This window comes from Chiroxiphia lanceolata, chromosome 3 (genome assembly GCF_009829145.1).
Source record: "Chiroxiphia lanceolata isolate bChiLan1 chromosome 3, bChiLan1.pri, whole genome shotgun sequence".
Lineage (NCBI taxonomy): Eukaryota > Metazoa > Chordata > Aves > Passeriformes > Pipridae > Chiroxiphia > Chiroxiphia lanceolata.
In genome coordinates this window covers 89,376,826-89,396,548 of record NC_045639.1, presented here as the reverse complement: position 1 = coordinate 89,396,548, position 19,723 = coordinate 89,376,826, and the positions used below count along the sequence as shown (strand labels likewise).

Sequence of the window (19,723 nt, the reverse complement as noted above, 5' to 3'; positions counted from 1 at the left end):
GACAAACGAGACTCAACTTGGGATAAATTCATAGAATCATACAATCATTTAGGTTGAAGACTTCTAAGAGCAAAATTAGTTGAATTTATTTTTAATTAAAATAGATTTAGGTGGTGAGAAACAAAGACGAATGTTAAAGTAAACCTTTCTTCTCTGCTTTCCCAAGACTCACTCCACTCCAGGCTGTTATACACCGTGCAGGGAAATACCTGCTCCACCAGAGTCTTCACTACCAGCTGCAGGGGAATTTCTGCTCTGTCCTTCATTACTTTGGCATTCATTGGGCTTTTTCTCACATATATTTGTCCTTCATTCCACTATGCCTGTGCAGCCTTGACTGTGGGCTCCGCCCTGCCCTGCAGTGGGTGAGTTGGAGCTGGCTGGAACCGACTGTGCCCCGCACAGGGCAACTCGCCCTGCCAGCAGCTTGCAACAGATACCCCATATGATGATAAATATTGCTAAACCCCCTGAAAAAGGAAGTGGAGTCTAGATTACTTTTGCGTATCTCAGCCTTTTTTGGTTTTATATAATTTTACATCCTTTTAAATAATGATGGTATCAAGTAACAGCCCCTTCTTTTGCATGTATGAAAGTTCTTTGTAAAGAAGGTGTTTTCTCCTAATTAAATGAGATTTGAAGAATGATAGAATATGCTGAATTAGAAGGGACCATAAAGATCGTTGAGTCCAACTCCTGGCCCTGTGCAGGACATCCCAACAATCACACCATGTGCTTGAGAGAATTGTCCAAATGCTTCTTGAACTCAGGCTTGATGCTGTGAACACTTCCCTGGGAAGCTTGTTCCAGTGCTCAGCCACCCTCTGGGTGAAGAACCTTTTTCTAATATTCAATCTAAACCACCCCTGACACAACTTCATGCTCTTCCCTTGAGTCCTGTCACTGGTCACCTCAGAGAAGAGATCAGTGCCTGCCCCTCCTCTTCCCCTCATGAGGAAGTTGTAACTGCAATGAGGTCTGCCCTCAGTCTCCTCTTCTCCAGGCTGAACAGCCCAAGTGACCTCAGCCACTCCTCATATGGCTTTCCCTGCAGATTCTTCACCATCCTCCTGGCCCTCCTTTGGATGGTCTCTAATAGCCTAATGTCTTTGTATTTGTCTCTATTAAAAGCCGTAGTTGCATCACCTGCACTTCTAGCTTTAAAAGGTTTACAAATGTTATTTCCTGGATCCTGTTCCTGTTAGGAACAATAATAAAAAAAGTTAATTAATTATGCCTACACCAGAAATATCAATCAGTTTCATTTGCACCTTTTACATCCTGCTATGAATTTTAGCACGTTACAGATCCTGTTAATTTTCTGAAGTCCAGATTTAGTACATAAACATAAGATAAGGTTTCTTTAAGGAGGTCAATTTTCTAGAAGACTGTTTTTATAAGTGTTACTTGTATAGTCATCAAGAATATTAAGATATTAACCATGTACTTCCACTTCTTGCTTTTGAGGACTCATGGTAATATTATATATATAGTAAGGTCTTTATCAACAAGGACATCTTTTAATTACCAAGCATAAAAGTATTTGCAATAATTTGTGGAAAAATATAATTTAAATATTTTGTTTAGTCCAAAGAAATCAATGTCAAATGAAATAGTTCTTTTAGTATAGCTGATTTATTTTCTAAGTTGGAAAAGACAAAGATATTGGAACTATCAGGATGCAAAAAATGACCAAAGAAAAACGACATGATATTTTTAGACTATTTAAAGCACAAAACAGCAAATGCGCCTGACCCTATTAAGTATATTAAATCTATTTTATCTTTTCTATAAAAAAGAGAACTTTTGCACACTTGAATGCACTTTCTACAGCATAATTCACAAGTGAAATATAAAGATAGGAAATTAAGTAATAAGATGTATAATTCTATGAAGTCATAATTAATGAAACTACGATACTGTAGTCATCGCCAGTTGATACTTGCACTGAGATTCTTCAGCCACTTTTGTGACTAGAACAGTGGGTTATTTAGGAACAGAACTTCTTCCCAGCAGTATGGAAGATGGTAAAAGGTACCTCATTATACAAATCTTGAGATGTTACAGCATGACAAAGTGAACAATATAATGATCTGGCGAGCAGGTGGGTACCATCAGCTTGCAGTCCGATTTGTAGTTATAGTGAGGTCTCTGAGAAATTGCCTGATCTTCCCAACCTTCCTTCCTTTCTCCCTCCCTCCATCTCTGTCTTCCTTTCTATCATATCTCCTTCCTTTTCCTTCCTCCTTCATTTTCCATATTTCTTTCCTTTCTCTTCCTTCTCCCCTCCTTTCTCTCCCTCCTTTCCTTCTTTCCTTCCTTTCCCACTTTTCCTTCATCTTATAGAGCTCAAGACATATCTACTGAACTTTATTTCACAGATCTATGGAGTATAAAAAAAGTTTCTATATGGCATGTTCATAAACACTAGTTCCTTTTATAACATCTGTGTCGTGTGTCATTCATAGTAGATTACTCATCCCATGACTGTATAAAACCATGTCTATTCTTGATACAGGGGGTTAGGCCCAAAAGAGTTAACTAAGAAATTTGGGCCTGCAAACAAGTTACCAACAACTAAAACGATCTGCACCCGTCCTGTTCTACTTAGTGGACCAAAAGCTTAAGAGAATAGTACAAGAACATGTAATAGGCCTAGAGGCAATAAATTAGAAATACAGCAGGATCAAGTAGACATTTGAATAGGAGAAATAGGCCTGGAGCCAGGGCCTTTTTCCGAGCTTCAGTGAGCGGGTCAAGAACAATGGAAAGGAAGAAAGGTCAAGCTGAGGAAGATGAGTTAAAGCCCCCTGCCCCATGGAGGAAGATAGGAACTACCCCTCGAAATGGGGTACCAAGAGAAGCACCGCCCCAAGCTCCACCTATTCTCCACCTATTTTTAATTTGTATTGATAGATGTTGTAATCGTTTGAATATGTATTTAATCACATCTAAAAATTGTATAAAAGTGCTGATTTTCTGAAGAGCCAGTGAGCAAGTTTGTCCAGCACGAGCTGGCTTGCTCCCAACGTTGAATAAACAAATACCTTACTGCTTAAAGATAAAAAAAGTCTCTGAGCAGTTTCTGGGACCGACTTTTCGGATTCATTCTCAAGGCATATGCTTTGACTGCTTTGAAAGTATGGACACTACTTGTCTATCTCATAATTATTTTGGGCAAAAGTGGCTCTTGCTCTTACTGACTGTAGAATAGTGTGCCCTTGTAATATCTCCTGCTGATAACAAGCGGGCTTGGCTTGTCCAGGCATTATTATGTCTTCTGAAATATCAAAAGGCTGTTGAGCTGTAATAGCTTCTGTACTGTGGGGTCACGGTCATTTCATCAAGACGTGCATCAGTGCAATTTAAGTGCTAGGACCTGTGGGCCAGCAAATATTACGTTAATGAGCCCATTTACTCTTTTGGACTTAATTTCAGGAAAAGGTAGAAATCTTGTCAAATGTACTTAGCTATCAGTATAAGACTATCAGTTGCCTTATGATACTTACTAAGTCATAAGCATTTTCAACCTGTTATTCCATCAAGCACAGACAAGAGTCAGTGTGTCTTGCTTTTCAATCCTGACACCCATCTATGTTTTTCAAATGCCAAATTCCACTTGGTTCATCCTTCCTTGCTGTGTAAGACTGAAGTATTATGGCCCTTGGATATGACTTGCATCTGTGTTCTCCTAGGGTTTTTCTAGGTTTAGGCACACTGACTTTACCTTAGAGCTTCTGTCACAGTGTTATGTTTATATTACTTAAATAAACACTACTGTAGACCCTAGACTATACAATATTGGGTTCATTTTTCTTTCTATTCAGAACAGTTATGTGAAATACTTAAAGAAATTGCATGCAGAAAATCTACCTCCATCCTAAAGAACCCAACTCTGTACTGATCTCCAAGCTTCTTTCAACAGAAACTTATATTCTTAATGCCTTCTTAATAGTTGTATCCTACAATTATTGTTTTAAATGTATAGTGAACTACAGTTGCATTCAGATTAAAATGAGCAGACAGATTTGTAAAGAGAAAATTGCTATGGACAGCTGTGTTAAGGATCTGAAAGCAACAAGGAGGCTGAGTTGCAGCCACTATACTCTTTAATATCTTCTATAGATTATTTCTAATTCCATGTTTACTTTTATCAGTATGTATTTGCTGATGACATCTATAAATATAATACACCTTTTCTCACTGCCTTTTGCAAGACCTTGTGCAGGTATTATTTTCTTTTCCTTGAAAAACCGTAAAAGAAAAAAATAAAACCAGAAATTAAAGTAATAGTAATTTAAGAATTACTAGTGAACATCTAAGGAAAAACAGGCATCCAAAAAGTGAAGAGACATTCTGTTTGTATGGAGATGGGAAAGGATTAGTCTGATTTGTTATACCATGCTATATTCTATCATCTCATTTCTGCATAGGATGGCAATGTAGTAAGGAAACAAAGGGAGTTCATGCATTAGAATAAAGAATTGTATTACCTAATATAGTGTAATGTCTATAACCTCAAAACAAATTCATTCATTTAATGTGTATAGTGTGATTGCTTAAGTTATTTAATATGGTTAAGATTTGGTGAGAATTACATTGCTTCTCCAACTACCAAGATCACACAATAACTTATGAAAAAAAAGATTTAATTTAATAGAAATAATAAAAAAAATTCAGTTATAAATTAATTGAAAAATATGATACTAATAATCTTGTAAGGAAAAAATTCATTTCCCTGAAGAAGAATATGTTGGAAACTGATTCATTTGCAGAAAAGAAAAAACCCAACATTATATATATATATATATGTATTTATATAACAGAATTCACTTTTTCCTGAACTAAACAGTCAAATCAGTTATCATAAAATAGTATGGGCGATCTTATATCTGCCTTTATAAAATGTATCTGATACAGTCTGATATGTTCTACACACACTAACATATAGGCTGCATATGGTTGGATCTCAGCTTGAAATGAATTTTGAGACAGTAATAAAATGATGACTTTATAACTTTATTTTTCTTTAAAATAAAGAATCTATTAATTTTTTTTGTTCGATTGGTTTGGGTTTTTTCTTTTTGGGTATTTTTTTGGCTTGGGTTTGATTTTGGTTTTTTTAAAGGAGCACATAGAAAATAGTTTCAAATCATGTCATGTTAAAAATGTTTTTACAAGCCCAGGTAATTAAATACAAACTGAAAGTGATAAATCAGCTTTTTTTCATCCAAATTTTTAAGATGACACTCGAGTCTATATTGACAAACAAGATCCTTTTGTAAATCTGAAGAGACAAGGAAGAAAACCATTTCCTGAATTGAGTAATCTTTTAGTATTCTGCCCTGCATTTCATCAGCCAAACTGTTCACTTCATCACAGCTCAAGTATATATCCTCAAAACATGTTATAAGCAATATACTAAAGTCTGTATAGCACCCACAAATGTTTGCACATTCCTGTGTATTTCCAATTTATTTTAGATCTGACAGTAGTGCAGTTTCCAGTTTTTACTCTAGAAATAAGTATTGTTATTTATCTCGTAGTAATCTTCTGTAATATTTTTAATAATTTGTTAAAATTAACTTTTTAAAAGACTTACTAGTTGGCATATTGGATTAAAGTGTCAGTGAAATGTACAATGTACTCTCCTAGGTCTTGATTTACATTTAACCTTAGGAAAGGTCATTGGAATTTGCCTTGGCCTGATGTTAATAACAGGGAAACTCAAGTGTAAGTTATCTAACTCCTTTAAAGGATCACTGAAGTGCTCAGCATTTCAAGCTACTCTATTTGAAGTTACACCACGGGAGGTTTAGGTTAGATAAAACATTAGAGCAGATGGCCCAGGGAAACTGGAGTCACCATCCCTGAAAGTGTTCAAAAATTGTGTGGATATTGCGCTCGAGGACACAGCTTAATGATGAACATGGTTATGGTTCTGGGTTGATGGTTGGACTTGATGATCTTAAAGATATTTTCCAACATTAACAATTATATGATTCTATGATTCAGTAATTAACAGTAAACTACAAGAAGCATTCATGCCTGGTCTTTTCCCAGAGTAATTACACTTGTCTATTGTAAAGTGCTATGAGAGAGATATTCACTAATTATACTGATTGAGTATAGTTAACACTGAGTTGATATACTCAACAAATATAACAATTATTTATATTCAATTATAAATCTTTTAAAAAAGGGAAAAAAGATTGTGCAATGCAGGAAGGTTATCAAAACTCACAGGAAGGTTATCAAATTCTTAGGGAGTTTTGAAAAATAGACTACTGAAATGTGTAATGAAATCATGCTAGGAGAGTACATTTGAGAATACTTGAATCTGCTAGGTCAGACAACCTAATTCATGTCATTTATTGTAGTTCTGACAAGACTTTTTGGTGTATATATCTTTGTTACTAGCTAAGATGAATTGATCTGTATTGTGTTTGGAAGAATAATTACTAGTACTAGAATTATATAGTACTCGAGTGACAACTGCCTAAAATGCTTTAGCCTCAAAAGACTTATGAAAAGTCCTGTCTCATATTCTCACCACCTAACTTAAGGACATTTACCTTTCCTCTCTGACTAGAATATTCCTTCATTGTTGAATTAGTGTCTTCAGGATATTGGTTCCCTGAATCAGTCTCTGGAAACACAAGCTCTACAAAACACAGTCTTAATGAAGGTACCCTACCCAAACATAGTGTGAATTCTCTGACTCGAAATTTAAAACAATTACCAAAGAAGCGAGTATAGTAGCTGTATCGGAGAACAGGGAGATGGGTTGTGAATTTTATTTTCACATCTGGGTCCTGTGTGACTGATAGATATTATGGTCTCTAACATAGAACAGGCATGTAGTCTCAAGAAGGGCTGAGTTTCTTGGTCAACAGATCAATTTCATCTGACATTAAATTGCTTTACATGAACACACAGAAAGTGAGGACAAGAACTGCCTGAGGACCATGTTGAAAGTACACTGGAACAAGGTGTCTACCAAATGGCAGTTTACAACAGAAGTCAGATGTAACAAAGAATGCTGAGGAAGACTAAAACTCTAACCCTGTGTGGTGGGTTGACCTTGGCTAGATGCCAGGTGCCCACCCAGCTGCTCTATCACTCCCCTTCCCAGAAGGACAGGGGAGAGAGTAAGATAGGAAAAAAAAAAGACAACTCATGGGTTGAGATAAGGCAGTTTATTTAAAGTAAAAATTAAAACAAAGCTTGCATGCACAGAATCGAAGGACAGTAGGTTTTATTCTCTACTTCCCATGAGCCACTCCCAAGAAGCAGGGCTTCAGTAGACATGATGGTTTCTCAGCAGGCAGTCTCCAGACAATGAATGTCCCCCCTCCTGCTCTGTGCCTTAGCTTTTATATCTGAGCTGACGTCATATGGTCTGGAATATCCCTTTGGTCAGTTTGGGTCAGCTGGCCTACTTGAGTCCCCTCCCAGGATCTTACCCTCAACTAAGTAAGGAATGTCCCAGTGTTGGTGCTGTGCTCAGCAGCAGCCAAAACACTGGTGTGTTGTCAACACCCTTCTAGCTGCCAATGCAAAACACATCACTGTGAGGGCTACGGTGGGGAAATGAACTCCAGCTCAGCCAGACCCAATGCTCCCTGAAATTTCTGCTTTAATTTTTCAAAAAGTAGGCAAAAAGTGAGCTGTAAAAAAGGCAAAGAAAAAAAATCAGCTGGGATACTTTCACAGAAAGTATTTTATAATAAAAATTAAATACTTTTGCAATACTTGAATAGTTGGAGAGAGGCAAACTCTTATTGTGGACATGTTACCACAGATTTTACAGTACTTTTGAAACTTTTACTCAGTGCCTGGGAAAGTTATGGACAGATTATCTGGAGTGCAATCACACAGCATGTACAGGACAAGAGGTCAGGCCCAGTCAACAGGGTTTAGAAAAGGCAAGTCCTGCTTGACCAACATGATCTCCTTTTACGACCAGGTGACATGCATAGTGGATGAAGGGAAGGCTGTGGATATAGTCTACCTGGACTGCAGTAAAACCTTTCATACTGTCTCCCACAGCATTCTCCTGGAGAAGCTGGCAGATCACAGCTTGGGCAGGTATACTCTCTGCTGGGTTAAGAAGTGGCTGGAGGGCCAGGCCCAAAGAGGGAGTCACATCCAGTTGACAGTTGGTCACTGGTGGAGTTCCAGGGGCTCAGCATTGGGGCCAGTCCTGCTTAATATCTTTATTGATGATCTGGATGAGGAAATTGAGGGCACCTTCAGTAAGTTCACTAAGATGACACAGTAAGATGACACTAGGTGGATGGGTGTGTTGATCTGCTGGAGGTTAGGAAGGGATCTGGGCACTGTATCTATCTCTCAGGGCTGAGATTGATGGTATGAGGCCAAGTGCTGGGTCCTGCACTTTGACCAGAACAACCCCATGCAGAGCTACAGGCTGGGTAAGAGTGGCTGGAAAGCTACCTGACAGCAAAGGACCTGGGGATGTTGGTTGACAGCCTGCTGAGCATGAGCCAGCAGTGTGCCCAGATGGCCCAGAAAATCGATGGCATCCTGGCTTGTATCAGAAATAGTGTGGGCAGTATGACTGGGCCAGTGATCATCCACCTGCATACACAGCACTGGTGAGGCCTCACATCAAGTCCTGTGTTAATTTCTGTGCCATTCACTGCAAGACATTGACGTACTGGAGCATGTCCAGCACAAAATGTCCAGAGAAAGCCAATGAGGCTGGTGAAGAGTCTACAGGATAAATCAGTTGATGACTGGCTGAGGGAGTTGGGATTGTTTAGCCTGGAGAAAATGAAGCTCAATGGAGAACTTATCACTCTCTAAAACTCCCTGAAAGGAGGCTGTAGCAAGGTGGGGGTCAGCCTCTTCTCCCAGGTGACCAGCGACAGGACAAGAGGAAATGGCCTCAAGCAGTGCCAGGGGAGGTTCATGTTGGACATCAGGAAGAATTTCTTCCTGGAAAGAGTTGTTAAACATTGGAACAGGCTGCTCAGGGAGGTGGTGGAGTCAACATCCCTGGGCATGTTAAAGAAATGACTGGACTTGTCACTTAGTGCTGTGGTTTAATTGACGTAGTGGTGTTCATTTAAAGGTTGGACTTGATGGTCTTGAAGGCCTTTTCCAATCTTAATGGTTCTATGATATTTGACTCTATGAAACAAGTATGAAATATACATGAATTGATATGATTTAAAAAATCATCATGTCTTCATTAAAATCCCAAATGCAATATGTATTTTCTTTCTTAACACTAAAAGAACTATGGCCATTTCAGTATCACTCATAAAAATGGGAAAAAAGGTTGACCATACTTTCTTCATTTAAGTGACAATGATTAGTGATAAAGGAATATTTCACAGAATACTTTTACAACTAGGGATCACAATCCCATAATCCACAACTTTCTCTGAGGAAACTGACATACTTAACAAATGGTTTTATTAAAACATAGTCAGTCCCCATTTGCACATCCTTGTTGCTATCAGCCCTGCCCCCTAGAGAAACACCAAAAACAGATTCTGTAGCAGGAATATCTTTTCAGACTAACCTTTGTAATGACCTAACAGTGCAAGAGGTCAGGATTTTTTTGGTTTGTATTAATACCTATACTTGGGCCCAGTGACTGCTGTCTCCCCTCTTTCAGTTTCGTCTCTGGAGAAACACTTAAAAGAGGACTGAGATGGTGCCTTGACTGACAGGTGTGAAACTTCCAGCATCAATGTCACACTCTTCTCAATGAAGACCTCAGAATGCTGATGACTTGCTGAGATTGTTGACCCGTCTTCTTGAGGGACATTTATGTGTTGTTTTTGGAACCATAGGTACACTGGCAAGCTGAGCATAATACCAAAGCAAAAAGTAGATAGTAGGAAAGCTTTTTCTCTAATAGTTTTAGAGGTCTTATTAGTAAGCCTTTGGGTATTAATTTGGTCTATGAGTATTACTACTATCCAAATTGAACTATTAGGCTGTTAAAACACTAATTGTACAAACAGTAAATTCTTCTCTCCAGATATATATATGGAGAAGTCTCTTTACAATTATGACCTTTTTCAAAGTACTCTGGGTGTAATTTACTGGTTAAGTGAACAGACAACTTTAAACTAAAGCACCTGGATGATGGAAGCTTCTAGCAAAGTGGCTCCAAGCAAAACCACCTCATTCTTATAGTATCTCCTGTCACAGAAGTGAGCAGAGAACTCATTATGGTCTGTAAAGAGGCCAATTGGACCATTGGGAAAGGCAGGAAATATGTCTCCCTTATAGGAATATATGAAAAAAACCCTCACTAATCTCAAGCGCTCTACAGAGGCTTGGTTTTTAATCAGTCCCATCTTCCCACCTAAGGAGCAGATTCAACAAAACATGCTCAAATGGAAAACTACTGCTCTTAATCTATTAAATGTTGTCTACAGTACGTACACTGAGCAGTACCGGTACAGATATAGTTAAGATATTGCTATTTCCTGTTGATTGTGAATGAGTCACATTAATTTTCTGTGCATCTTCAGAGAACAGGATCACAACATCCATCAAAATTTCTGAGACATCCTTCTTGCTAGGAGAGGCATAAAAGACACCACCTCTGGTGGAGGAGCCCAGCCCAGTGCACCCAAAGACCTGGGAGTCCCTCTCTCCTAGACCAATGGATGCAGCTGTTGCATTCCTGTTTGCAGGCTCAACAGCAGCTAAGAGCATGTATGCCAGAGACACACACATGCAGAGGACACTAGTGCAGCCAGCTAATAGACTACCCACAGATACAGCATTGCCTTTAACGGCACACACAAATAACGATACCATATTGCACATAAAACATGTGTACAAACAGCTAAATCCCACTCCTCAGATTGATCAGGATTGAAGCTTACTAGTAAAAGTACACATCTCCTTACTCTCTCTTTCAAAAGCACAGACACATTTGTGAACCCCTTGAATAGCAGTGTGGGACCTCAGCTCATTTAATATTGATATCCAGAGCTTGGGTCTCCTACTCATTAGACAGTCCAACTTAAAGGTTGCTAATGAAGTGCACGTGCACATTTATGCATGGGCACACACACACACAAGCTTAGGGGAAAATATAAACATTCTGATCTTCCTAGTGGCTCATGCCCAGGCACACAGGCCCTGTCACTTTTGCTCCCCCTCCCACTGCTGATGCTGGGACTCTCACCCACTTCAGCTGGCACAGACACCACATCACCCAAGGTCTCATGCCAGTCACTGGCACTAAATTGACTCACTCTAGACACACATTCCTATGATCTGTGGTCTTCCTTCAGTTGCTGATGCTGAGACTTTCATTCACCTCAGCTACTGGCACCAAAGACATTAAGACAGTGGCCTATCTCCAGTTGCAGCCTCCAAATTCAGTCACTTTTGTATCTCCAGTTCTTTCATCTAGACCTTACAACACTCACAGATGGGGAGAGAGTAAGATTGTATGGAAAGAGGGTTAAGAAATATTTAACAGAAAGAATAGAGAAATGGATAGACTACAGCGATTCATGGCAGGTCTCAGTCAGACAAGAGTACTGAACGGTGAACTATTCACACACACTACCAGCCTTTTTTATACCTCCTTCCTCTTTGTACCCACCTCATCCTTGTTTCACCCAGATTCCCTTCCGTTAAACATTTCTTAGTAAGTCTAAGGGTGCAAATTCTGGTATGAATTGGAGTATTCAATCATAGGAATAATGGCAAGCCTAATGTTAGCTGTTTGCTAATAAGTTTTGTTAAAAATGTGCTTTCAGGAAAGAGTAAAAAGAGTTTTGAGATCTCAGTGAATGAACAAAGCAATTAGTATATAATAAAAACCACATAATTGACATAAACAATTTACACTGCTTCTCCCATAGATCCATTCTATCATTATGAACACAGCTTAAACCCAGAAACCTTTACTTATTTTGAATAAAACCTTGCAAATAATAATTGTAAATATAAATGTAAAATAATTCTATTATAATTTTATTTGCTTCTCATCAATTTACAGTAACAAGAAAAATTCATATTTTCATTCAGATCAGGTGAAATAGTTGCTGCCAGCACCTTACCTCATTTTAGAAAAAAAATATGACAAAGTTTGCAAAGTCTTAATCATAATGAGCACAATCTTTATATTATGTTTGTGTTTTCTGTGTAAAAGTTTAATATCAAAACAGAAGAGTGTTTTGAATTTGCTGTTAATTTCAGACAAAATAACAAGTCAAGTTACAAGATTCATAATTACACAACTCACCTTTTCTGAGAACATCATACAACCACCATGGAACAACAACAGAAAAATGTCTGTTTTCATGCAGGCTGGTTTTTTTAGGTAACTATTATTGAAATTTCCTTTTTGATAGCAAACACCTTAACACGGTATCATAGGAAGAAATGCAAACTTAAAACAACTACATTTGGTTAGAAAATAATTGTAAAATTATACTGTATGTTAGTCAACCAGTCCTGTTGCAAAGTGTGCTGATATACTACACACTTTTCTCTTACAGCAGGACCGGGGGCAATTTATATCAGAGCAAGAAAAAATGAGTTAAATTCCTCTAAGTCTGTCTTCTCCTTCTATGATACTTATGCTTAGGAACAAGGAAGGATTCCCTATTTTCTTTTAGCTAGGTGGAGAATAAAAAGGCAGCTAGTGCACATTCAGTAGTCTCTTTTTCTCCTTCTCAGTCCTTTACAGCTACTCGAGGGGAGGTTGCAATGATTGCTGCCATCCACTAATTCAGAGTATTGAACTGTTTTTGTGTCATGATAGGTTTTGGTTTACTGTATCTGGAAGGGTGCTTCTCCTGTCTCCTCCTCTCTTCTCCTTCAGCGGGTCAAAATTGCAAGAATAAAAAAGATTTTTGTAGGGAAAATTTCAGAAGCACTGTGCCCACACAATTTGCATGAAAGGACAAGAGTAACCCTTCTACAAAGATATGGACAATGAGTAGGGGAAAAACTAGCTCTAGAAAACTCTACTAACGGACTTTTCTCCTAAGGAAAAAAGTGGGTTTTTTTTCAGTTTTCTCAGAATTATGCTGACTGTGGTGCTTCTACAGTGAAGGAGAGGGAAAAAAGGGAGAGTAATATCAAACACATTTACTAGGAATTTAAAATTCAGCATACCTATCCCATTTTTATAAAATATAATTCTATACAGACTTAAATATCAACAAGAATTTTCAGTCTTTCACTATGAAAATAAAGATTGGCTTGTTTGGCTCTTGGATCCCTTTAACTCCGTTATGCCTTTCTTTTCTTCTTTTAACTCTTCATCTCAATGTAATAATTTGTTTATATTCTATGATTGTCAGGGATAATTGATGCTTCCAAGAAAGAGACATTTTGAAAAGTTTTGCTGTTTTTGAATATTCAAGAGCTAGCTTTATACTGAACTCATTCTTAAAGAATGTTCTTCTGAGGATTGCTATTTTTCTTATATCAACAGTCAATTTCTGCTGTGAAGCCCAGAATTAATAGTGTTTTTAAATTTGACTGCTCTTCTAACTCCCCAAAAATTGTTTACAATAGGATGGCTTTAGGTACATTTTGATTAAACTTTTCTCGTGAAAACATCTTATTTGTCCAATATATCAAAAATAAACCAAATAACTTCCTTCTTTTTAATCATGACACACTCTTAAATCATGACATTGTTGACTTTGAATTATTTCCATCTTATATTTCTAGCACATCTACTAAGAGTATACTGAAATTGTGAATACAAATGTCATGATCGTTCCAAATCATTGAATCAGAAAGAGCTCTGATTTTTGTAAACTCTGCTTTTAAGAGACAGTGAGAAAGTGCTTATGAATCTTCCTTTGTTATACCACCAATAGGTGAAAGGTACCAAATATGAAAAGCTTCTATCATTTGTATGATTTCACTTTAATACATGAGTGCTTTGGAATAGTCACATGGAAGTCTGATTTCTTTATTTTATAAAACTTATTCTTAAAAAAACCTGGCAAACTGTGCAAAAATAATTTAAAATAACTATTTTAATAAAGCAAAAGTTCATACCATTATTATAACACAGAAAATCATTTTTGTTCCACAGGCAACAGAGGTGCTTCTTACCTGTATAGCCCTTGTCACAGTTACAAAGAAAAGTATTTGGAGTAACATTGACGCAGTTGCCATTGAAACACGTAGATGGCTGGCACTGTCCAACTATTTCTGTACAATTTTTACCTATTTGAAAGGAATAATATGAACATTGAATTTTACAAAGTATTTAGAGGTTTTGGTGAAGTGTTTTTAAATGTCAAATGTGTAGCTACAATATAGATAGGTAGATGGATAGTTGGGTATTTGTGTTAATGTTGTTCATTAGTTTTCACCAAAATTACTGAAATTCTAAAGCAAGACAGAAAGATATTAATCTGCTTTTATAGGAGCTACTGTGCTCAACCTCATCTGCCATTTAGTCACGAATTCACATATACCTTAAAATGCAGAAATGCTGCTGAAACAGTAGTATTTTTTCCTTTTTAACATGAATCTAGCTTAATGCTTCCTCCAACACTGAGAACAAGAGATGTTCTCATGTGGAATGGAATTTGACAGAATTTTTCTTAATATGCAGCTTTCTGGAAATTACAGTTCCAGTTATAAGTTTTTAATGTTGTTTCAGCACACAGGTCTAAATACCATATAATTATGCTTGCCACTTGAATTACTGCTATGACATTATTGACGGTTCAACAACTTTTCAAATTTCTAATTGACTTTATATTATGAGAGGCATTTTTCTCCCTTATTCTTGTGTAGCCATGTCCATAATATATGGTGGTTTATCTTCCTAATTCTTCTTGTTTACATACAACTTATTTATGGGACCAGTACTGTTAGTACAAAATTATGGCACTACCCAAAACTTTCCTATATAGGTTCACAGAATACTTCAAGCATTGCTTGTTAATAACATTAAGCATGATGGTTGCTTTTAACAGAATTGCTTGTGAATTTCTCCATTAATTTCAGTTAAATTAGTACCAGACACTTTTTGATATTATTATTTTCAAAGCGTTTTATGCAGCCCCAGAAATCATAACAGAAATATTAAACATACTGCATACCATCAATTTTTTCCACCATATTACTACATTTTGAGTAATTATAAAAATATTGTACTCATAACATTGACTCATTCATACTTGCATAATCTTCTATTAACAAATGCATTAATAACTAAATTATTACACGCTTTGTAAAGCAATTAAAAATAAATTACAGCAAACTTTATGCAACTTTCATTTCTGTGTTCTATGAACCTCACTTGTTCATGATTCATCAGCTACGTTTCATAGCATAGCATCACTATTGCAAGAGCACAGAAATCCGGTCCAACAAAGGAACATTGCAAGAATTCTGTTCCACAAGCACAAAAAGAGATACAACAATCCATTTTGTGATGTGAATTAATAGTTCTGGAACTTTCTAAAGCATGCCCAAATTCCATTGGTTTGAATCCAGGAATAATATACTATTTCCTTAATCCTCTTTCTTAACCCCCTGAAAGGAAGAAAATGGTTGAGTAAGAATTTATCTAATCATGCTGTACTCTCTGGTATTGCAATCCCAACACTAAATTCAGTTTCTTCAATGAGTTTTGAGTAAGTACTGCAATATTTCCTAGATAGAATCAGATGATTTTTTTTTCCTTTTGTGAAATATTTAATTTGATGCTAACAGTGTGCTTAATGAATTCCCTTTGAAAGGAACTTTACGGTACAGAACAATCTGGAAGAAAAGATTAAGTATTTTGCTTTGCTTGTTCTTCTAATTAAATGTTTGACCTTTCAATTAAAAACAAATTTTGATTTTAAAAATTTCCCTATTGTAACTTAAAGGTCCTTAAAACTGAAAACGGAGGGTTTTTTTCAGCAGATTGAATGAAATGCTCAATAAAACCATTTACTTTTTTTTAGCAGTTTGGTTAAGTAACTATTTTTTGGGAGTTTACTCCAAACCATTTATGTTATTTGGTATAAGAATTTAAATTACTGAACAACAACAAAAAAAATCAGTTACTTCTGTAAGTTCTCAAGTGCTTATTAACATCTCATGCTTAAGTAGGAAAGAAATATGAAAATATGATAAGAACTTATTCTGTTTTTCTGTACAATGCACTTATGCATATCAGCAAGTACAAATTGTCTTCAAATTCTTGCACAATCTCCCATAAGTGACTATTTGTAAAAGTGACTCAGCGCAGGTGTGGTAGTGGCAGTGGAAAATCAAATTATACAAAAGCCTTGCTAATTATGTTCTCACTGTTTTATCATCCATTAAGAAAAGTATATGATCCATGTAACATTTATTCCTAGAAGATAAAAGAAATACCTGAAAATTTTGGAGAACATGTGCACTCGTAAGAATCTCCAGAAAATTCTGATTTCTCAGTGCAGGAGGCGTTGTTGTGGCAAGGTTTGGTGGAGCATATATCAAACTTCTGGCAGAATGTTCCAGAATAGTGTGAGAAACAATGGCAGTTATACGTTTTTTCCCAAACATGGCTTAGACATTTTCCATGCCCAGAGCAGAATGGTGCATTTGGAGACTGTTGGCAAAACTGCTGCTTCACAGTTACGTTCAGACGAAGGCCCATATTGCATAATAGGGGGCCTCTCTTATGAAGTTCTGCAAAGTAATGAGTTCCAACACCAAGCCAGTTAGGGTCAACTTGGTGCAGTCCTCTTATCTGGCAAACAAAAATCAACTGTTCTTGCAGAAAAGCAGCTTTAGGGCAGCTAATAAATTCTTCTTTGGAGACATTTACCAAATTCATTCCGTAGGACTGAAAGGATGGCTCAGAAGCAATGAAGAGACTATCACCTAATTGAAGCTGTAAGGGGCATATCTGAGGGATACTGATGTTTTGTCCTCCCAAGATTTCCCCAGTAATACTTTTATTCATATTCCAGCATTCGGTGTAAAAGTCTGAGCAGATATTTGCCCTTGGTGTCCATTTGATTACAGTAGGTTTTGGTTCCACTCTCCATTCAGCTGTCATTTGCCTCTCACATATTACATGCCCATTTACAACGCAGAGTTGAAGAAAGCACACTAACATGGGAACTGCTGATTTTGTAGTCATCATTTTACCTGGCAAAGGGAAGTTATCTTTCACACCTGCTTCATTACTGAGGATAGTTTCAGAACACTTGTTCCTTAAAGTTCTCGAGTGTTTTTCATGCCAGCCTAGGAATTCAAAGAGAGGAAAATATTTGTTTTCGCACCAAATACATTTGAATATTAAATCCTCATTACAAGTACATAAAATGTACAACAAAGCAAGGGCAACATCTAATTACTCTAATGGAAAACTAAAATAAGTCCAATTAACTGATCAGATTTTTCCTATTTTTATTCCTGCTAAAGATTTGATTTTTATTTAGTACATTTCTTTGTGCTTGTGTGCAGAAGAGAAAGAGCTTAAAAACCTACTTTCCATATTCCCTCCCTGTGTTCCCAAAAAATGTTATTCAAGTTAAGATAGGACATCTGTGGCAAAACTAGGAACATCTAAGCTCTAGTCATGAGTTTTAACCATAATTATTTTCCTAATAATGATTTATTAGTTTATGATAAAAGTAGATATTCTGAAGATGTAGGCCTGAGAATTCTGGCTTTATGAAGAAAACATGCAAGCAATCCTCAACACTTTTCTGTTCATGCACACTCCGCAAAACGCTTCATTAAATCCTTACTTTTCAAAGTACATCTTAATCATATGCTTGATGTTTTTATGTATCACAGTTAAAGACAACAGACTACAGTCCTCCATAACTGTTTAATTTATAGATTAGCCTTTTTTGTCTCTTGAATATATCTAGCAATTTTTTATTGCATGGAGATGAGTGATTAGAGAAAGAAAACCAAAATAAGATTATATATAAGTAAACTTTTTCTTGGAGTCATATTAAAAATGATGAAAATGTATTATGTTTAATACCTTAGAAATTTTCTGTAGCTTTACGTTAGTAAAAGTTTAATTTGTCTTAAATATAATGTTTTTTCTCACTTTTACTCTTTTTCCTCTCACTGTACTTATCTGGCACTTTAAGATAGTGGTTTCTATACTGACATTTACAAATGAGAAAATTTTTTGAAAGAATAAAATCTATCTTACAAGGGAAGACATTTAATAAAAATAAAAAATAGTATTTATAGTTTGAAATTTTTTCACATTTTTCTCGTTTTTGCACAACACGTGGAAACACATGTGGATGCATATTTTTCTGTGCCTACATGTACCTGGTCTACCACTAAAGTGCATGTGGATTATGATACTGATTGAAGTACATGATTTCCTTAAATGTCCTCCTCTTCTCCCATGTACTTCAAGAGTATTTTGGACCGTACTTTGGACTATTCTGAAAGATCAAAGCCAGACAGAAACAATACTGTTTGAGGAAAACTTTAGTTGAAGAATATTAAAAGACTCAAGAAGCTGCTGCAAATTATAGGATACTATCGAAGAGTAGCATTCGGTCTCTCCCATTGTCACCTAAATTGGGATGAAAACATCTAAAATTTAGCTACATCCTATTAGTAAATTGCTGAGCATGTGAACCTATCCCAATGACCTTTGTGTAGCAGAATGATCAGCACCATTTAAGCATTTGAAGATACCAGAAAAGTGTGGACTATGACTAACTAGTAGTAATAATAGCAGACTCAAGCTTTAGAATATTAAACTCAGAAGGGGTAGGGACCAGGGTTTGATCCTTCTCCCAGAATAGCTTCTGTTTTGATTTAATTACTGAATCCCAATTCTGCCTTCAAAGAGTTTCAGTACTCTAACCACATAGCTCCAGAGCCAGGCAAGTATGTTAATTTCTAATTTTCTCTCTCTATCTCTACATTTCCACCCCTGGGAGTTAACTCGCCATAGAAAGAAAGAAAGGACATGGATCTGCAAGAAAACTACTACCCTTGTTGCTGAATACTCATTGTCTTTCTATTTTGAGACCATTCTATTATCTTCAGAATCTCATGATGTTCAATGATACCATTAGATAATGGTCTATCAAATGTGTAGTTTGGATCATTTAGTATTTTTTTCTTTTCAGGTAGCAGTCTTGAACTATTAGATTCATTATAGCTGCTATTACATCTGTCACTATTATCAGGTATAAAAGTCTATGCTCTATATTATTGCATAGTTAGAAATCCTACATTCAGCAACCCATCTTTTCATACCTATTTCATAATGAGATTTTCTCAGTTGGTACTAAAATAGGCCTTTATAAAAGGTTATTTTTCTTTTTAGATACTTCAAAAAGAAAGCTATTGCATGCTTAATGCAGAAGAGTTCTTGCCCACTTACATTTTGCCCTTCATTCATGTAATTATGCATCATTATGGTATCACCTATAGGTTTAAATTTTACTGGTAAAGAAAATGTGCTTCCTCACAATATTTGTATGGGGTAAATCAGGACTATTTTAAAATAAATTATTGGTAGCATTTTAACAGTTCATACTCTTCACAAAAATCATTATTAGTCTTCATGCTGCCAAAAAATTATTATGGGAGCACTATAATTAATAATATTAAATAAACAAAATCAGCCTGTAAAAGCAATGGAAAAAACCACAGGGGAAGATAGAAAAGAAATACCAAGAGATTGTTTATTCAGCAATGAAATCATAGAATAGAATCATAGAATCATAGAATCGATTGGGTTGGAAAAGACCTCCAA

The 19,723-nt window shown here is 36.4% G+C and overlaps 1 protein-coding gene across 1 annotated transcript in view; it reads right to left on the bottom strand.

The window, feature by feature from the left end:
- Positions 1-19,723, bottom strand: part of EYS (eyes shut homolog) — an 852,398-nt gene that overhangs the window by 746,206 nt on the left and 86,469 nt on the right. The window contains exons 2-3 of the mRNA XM_032683211.1: positions 16,360-17,217; positions 14,092-14,205 (exon numbers count right to left, since the gene is read on the bottom strand). Coding sequence (XP_032539102.1) covers positions 14,092-14,205; positions 16,360-17,116 — 871 coding nt within the window. The 5' untranslated portion in view covers positions 17,117-17,217. The remainder of the gene's footprint in view (positions 1-14,091; positions 14,206-16,359; positions 17,218-19,723) is intronic.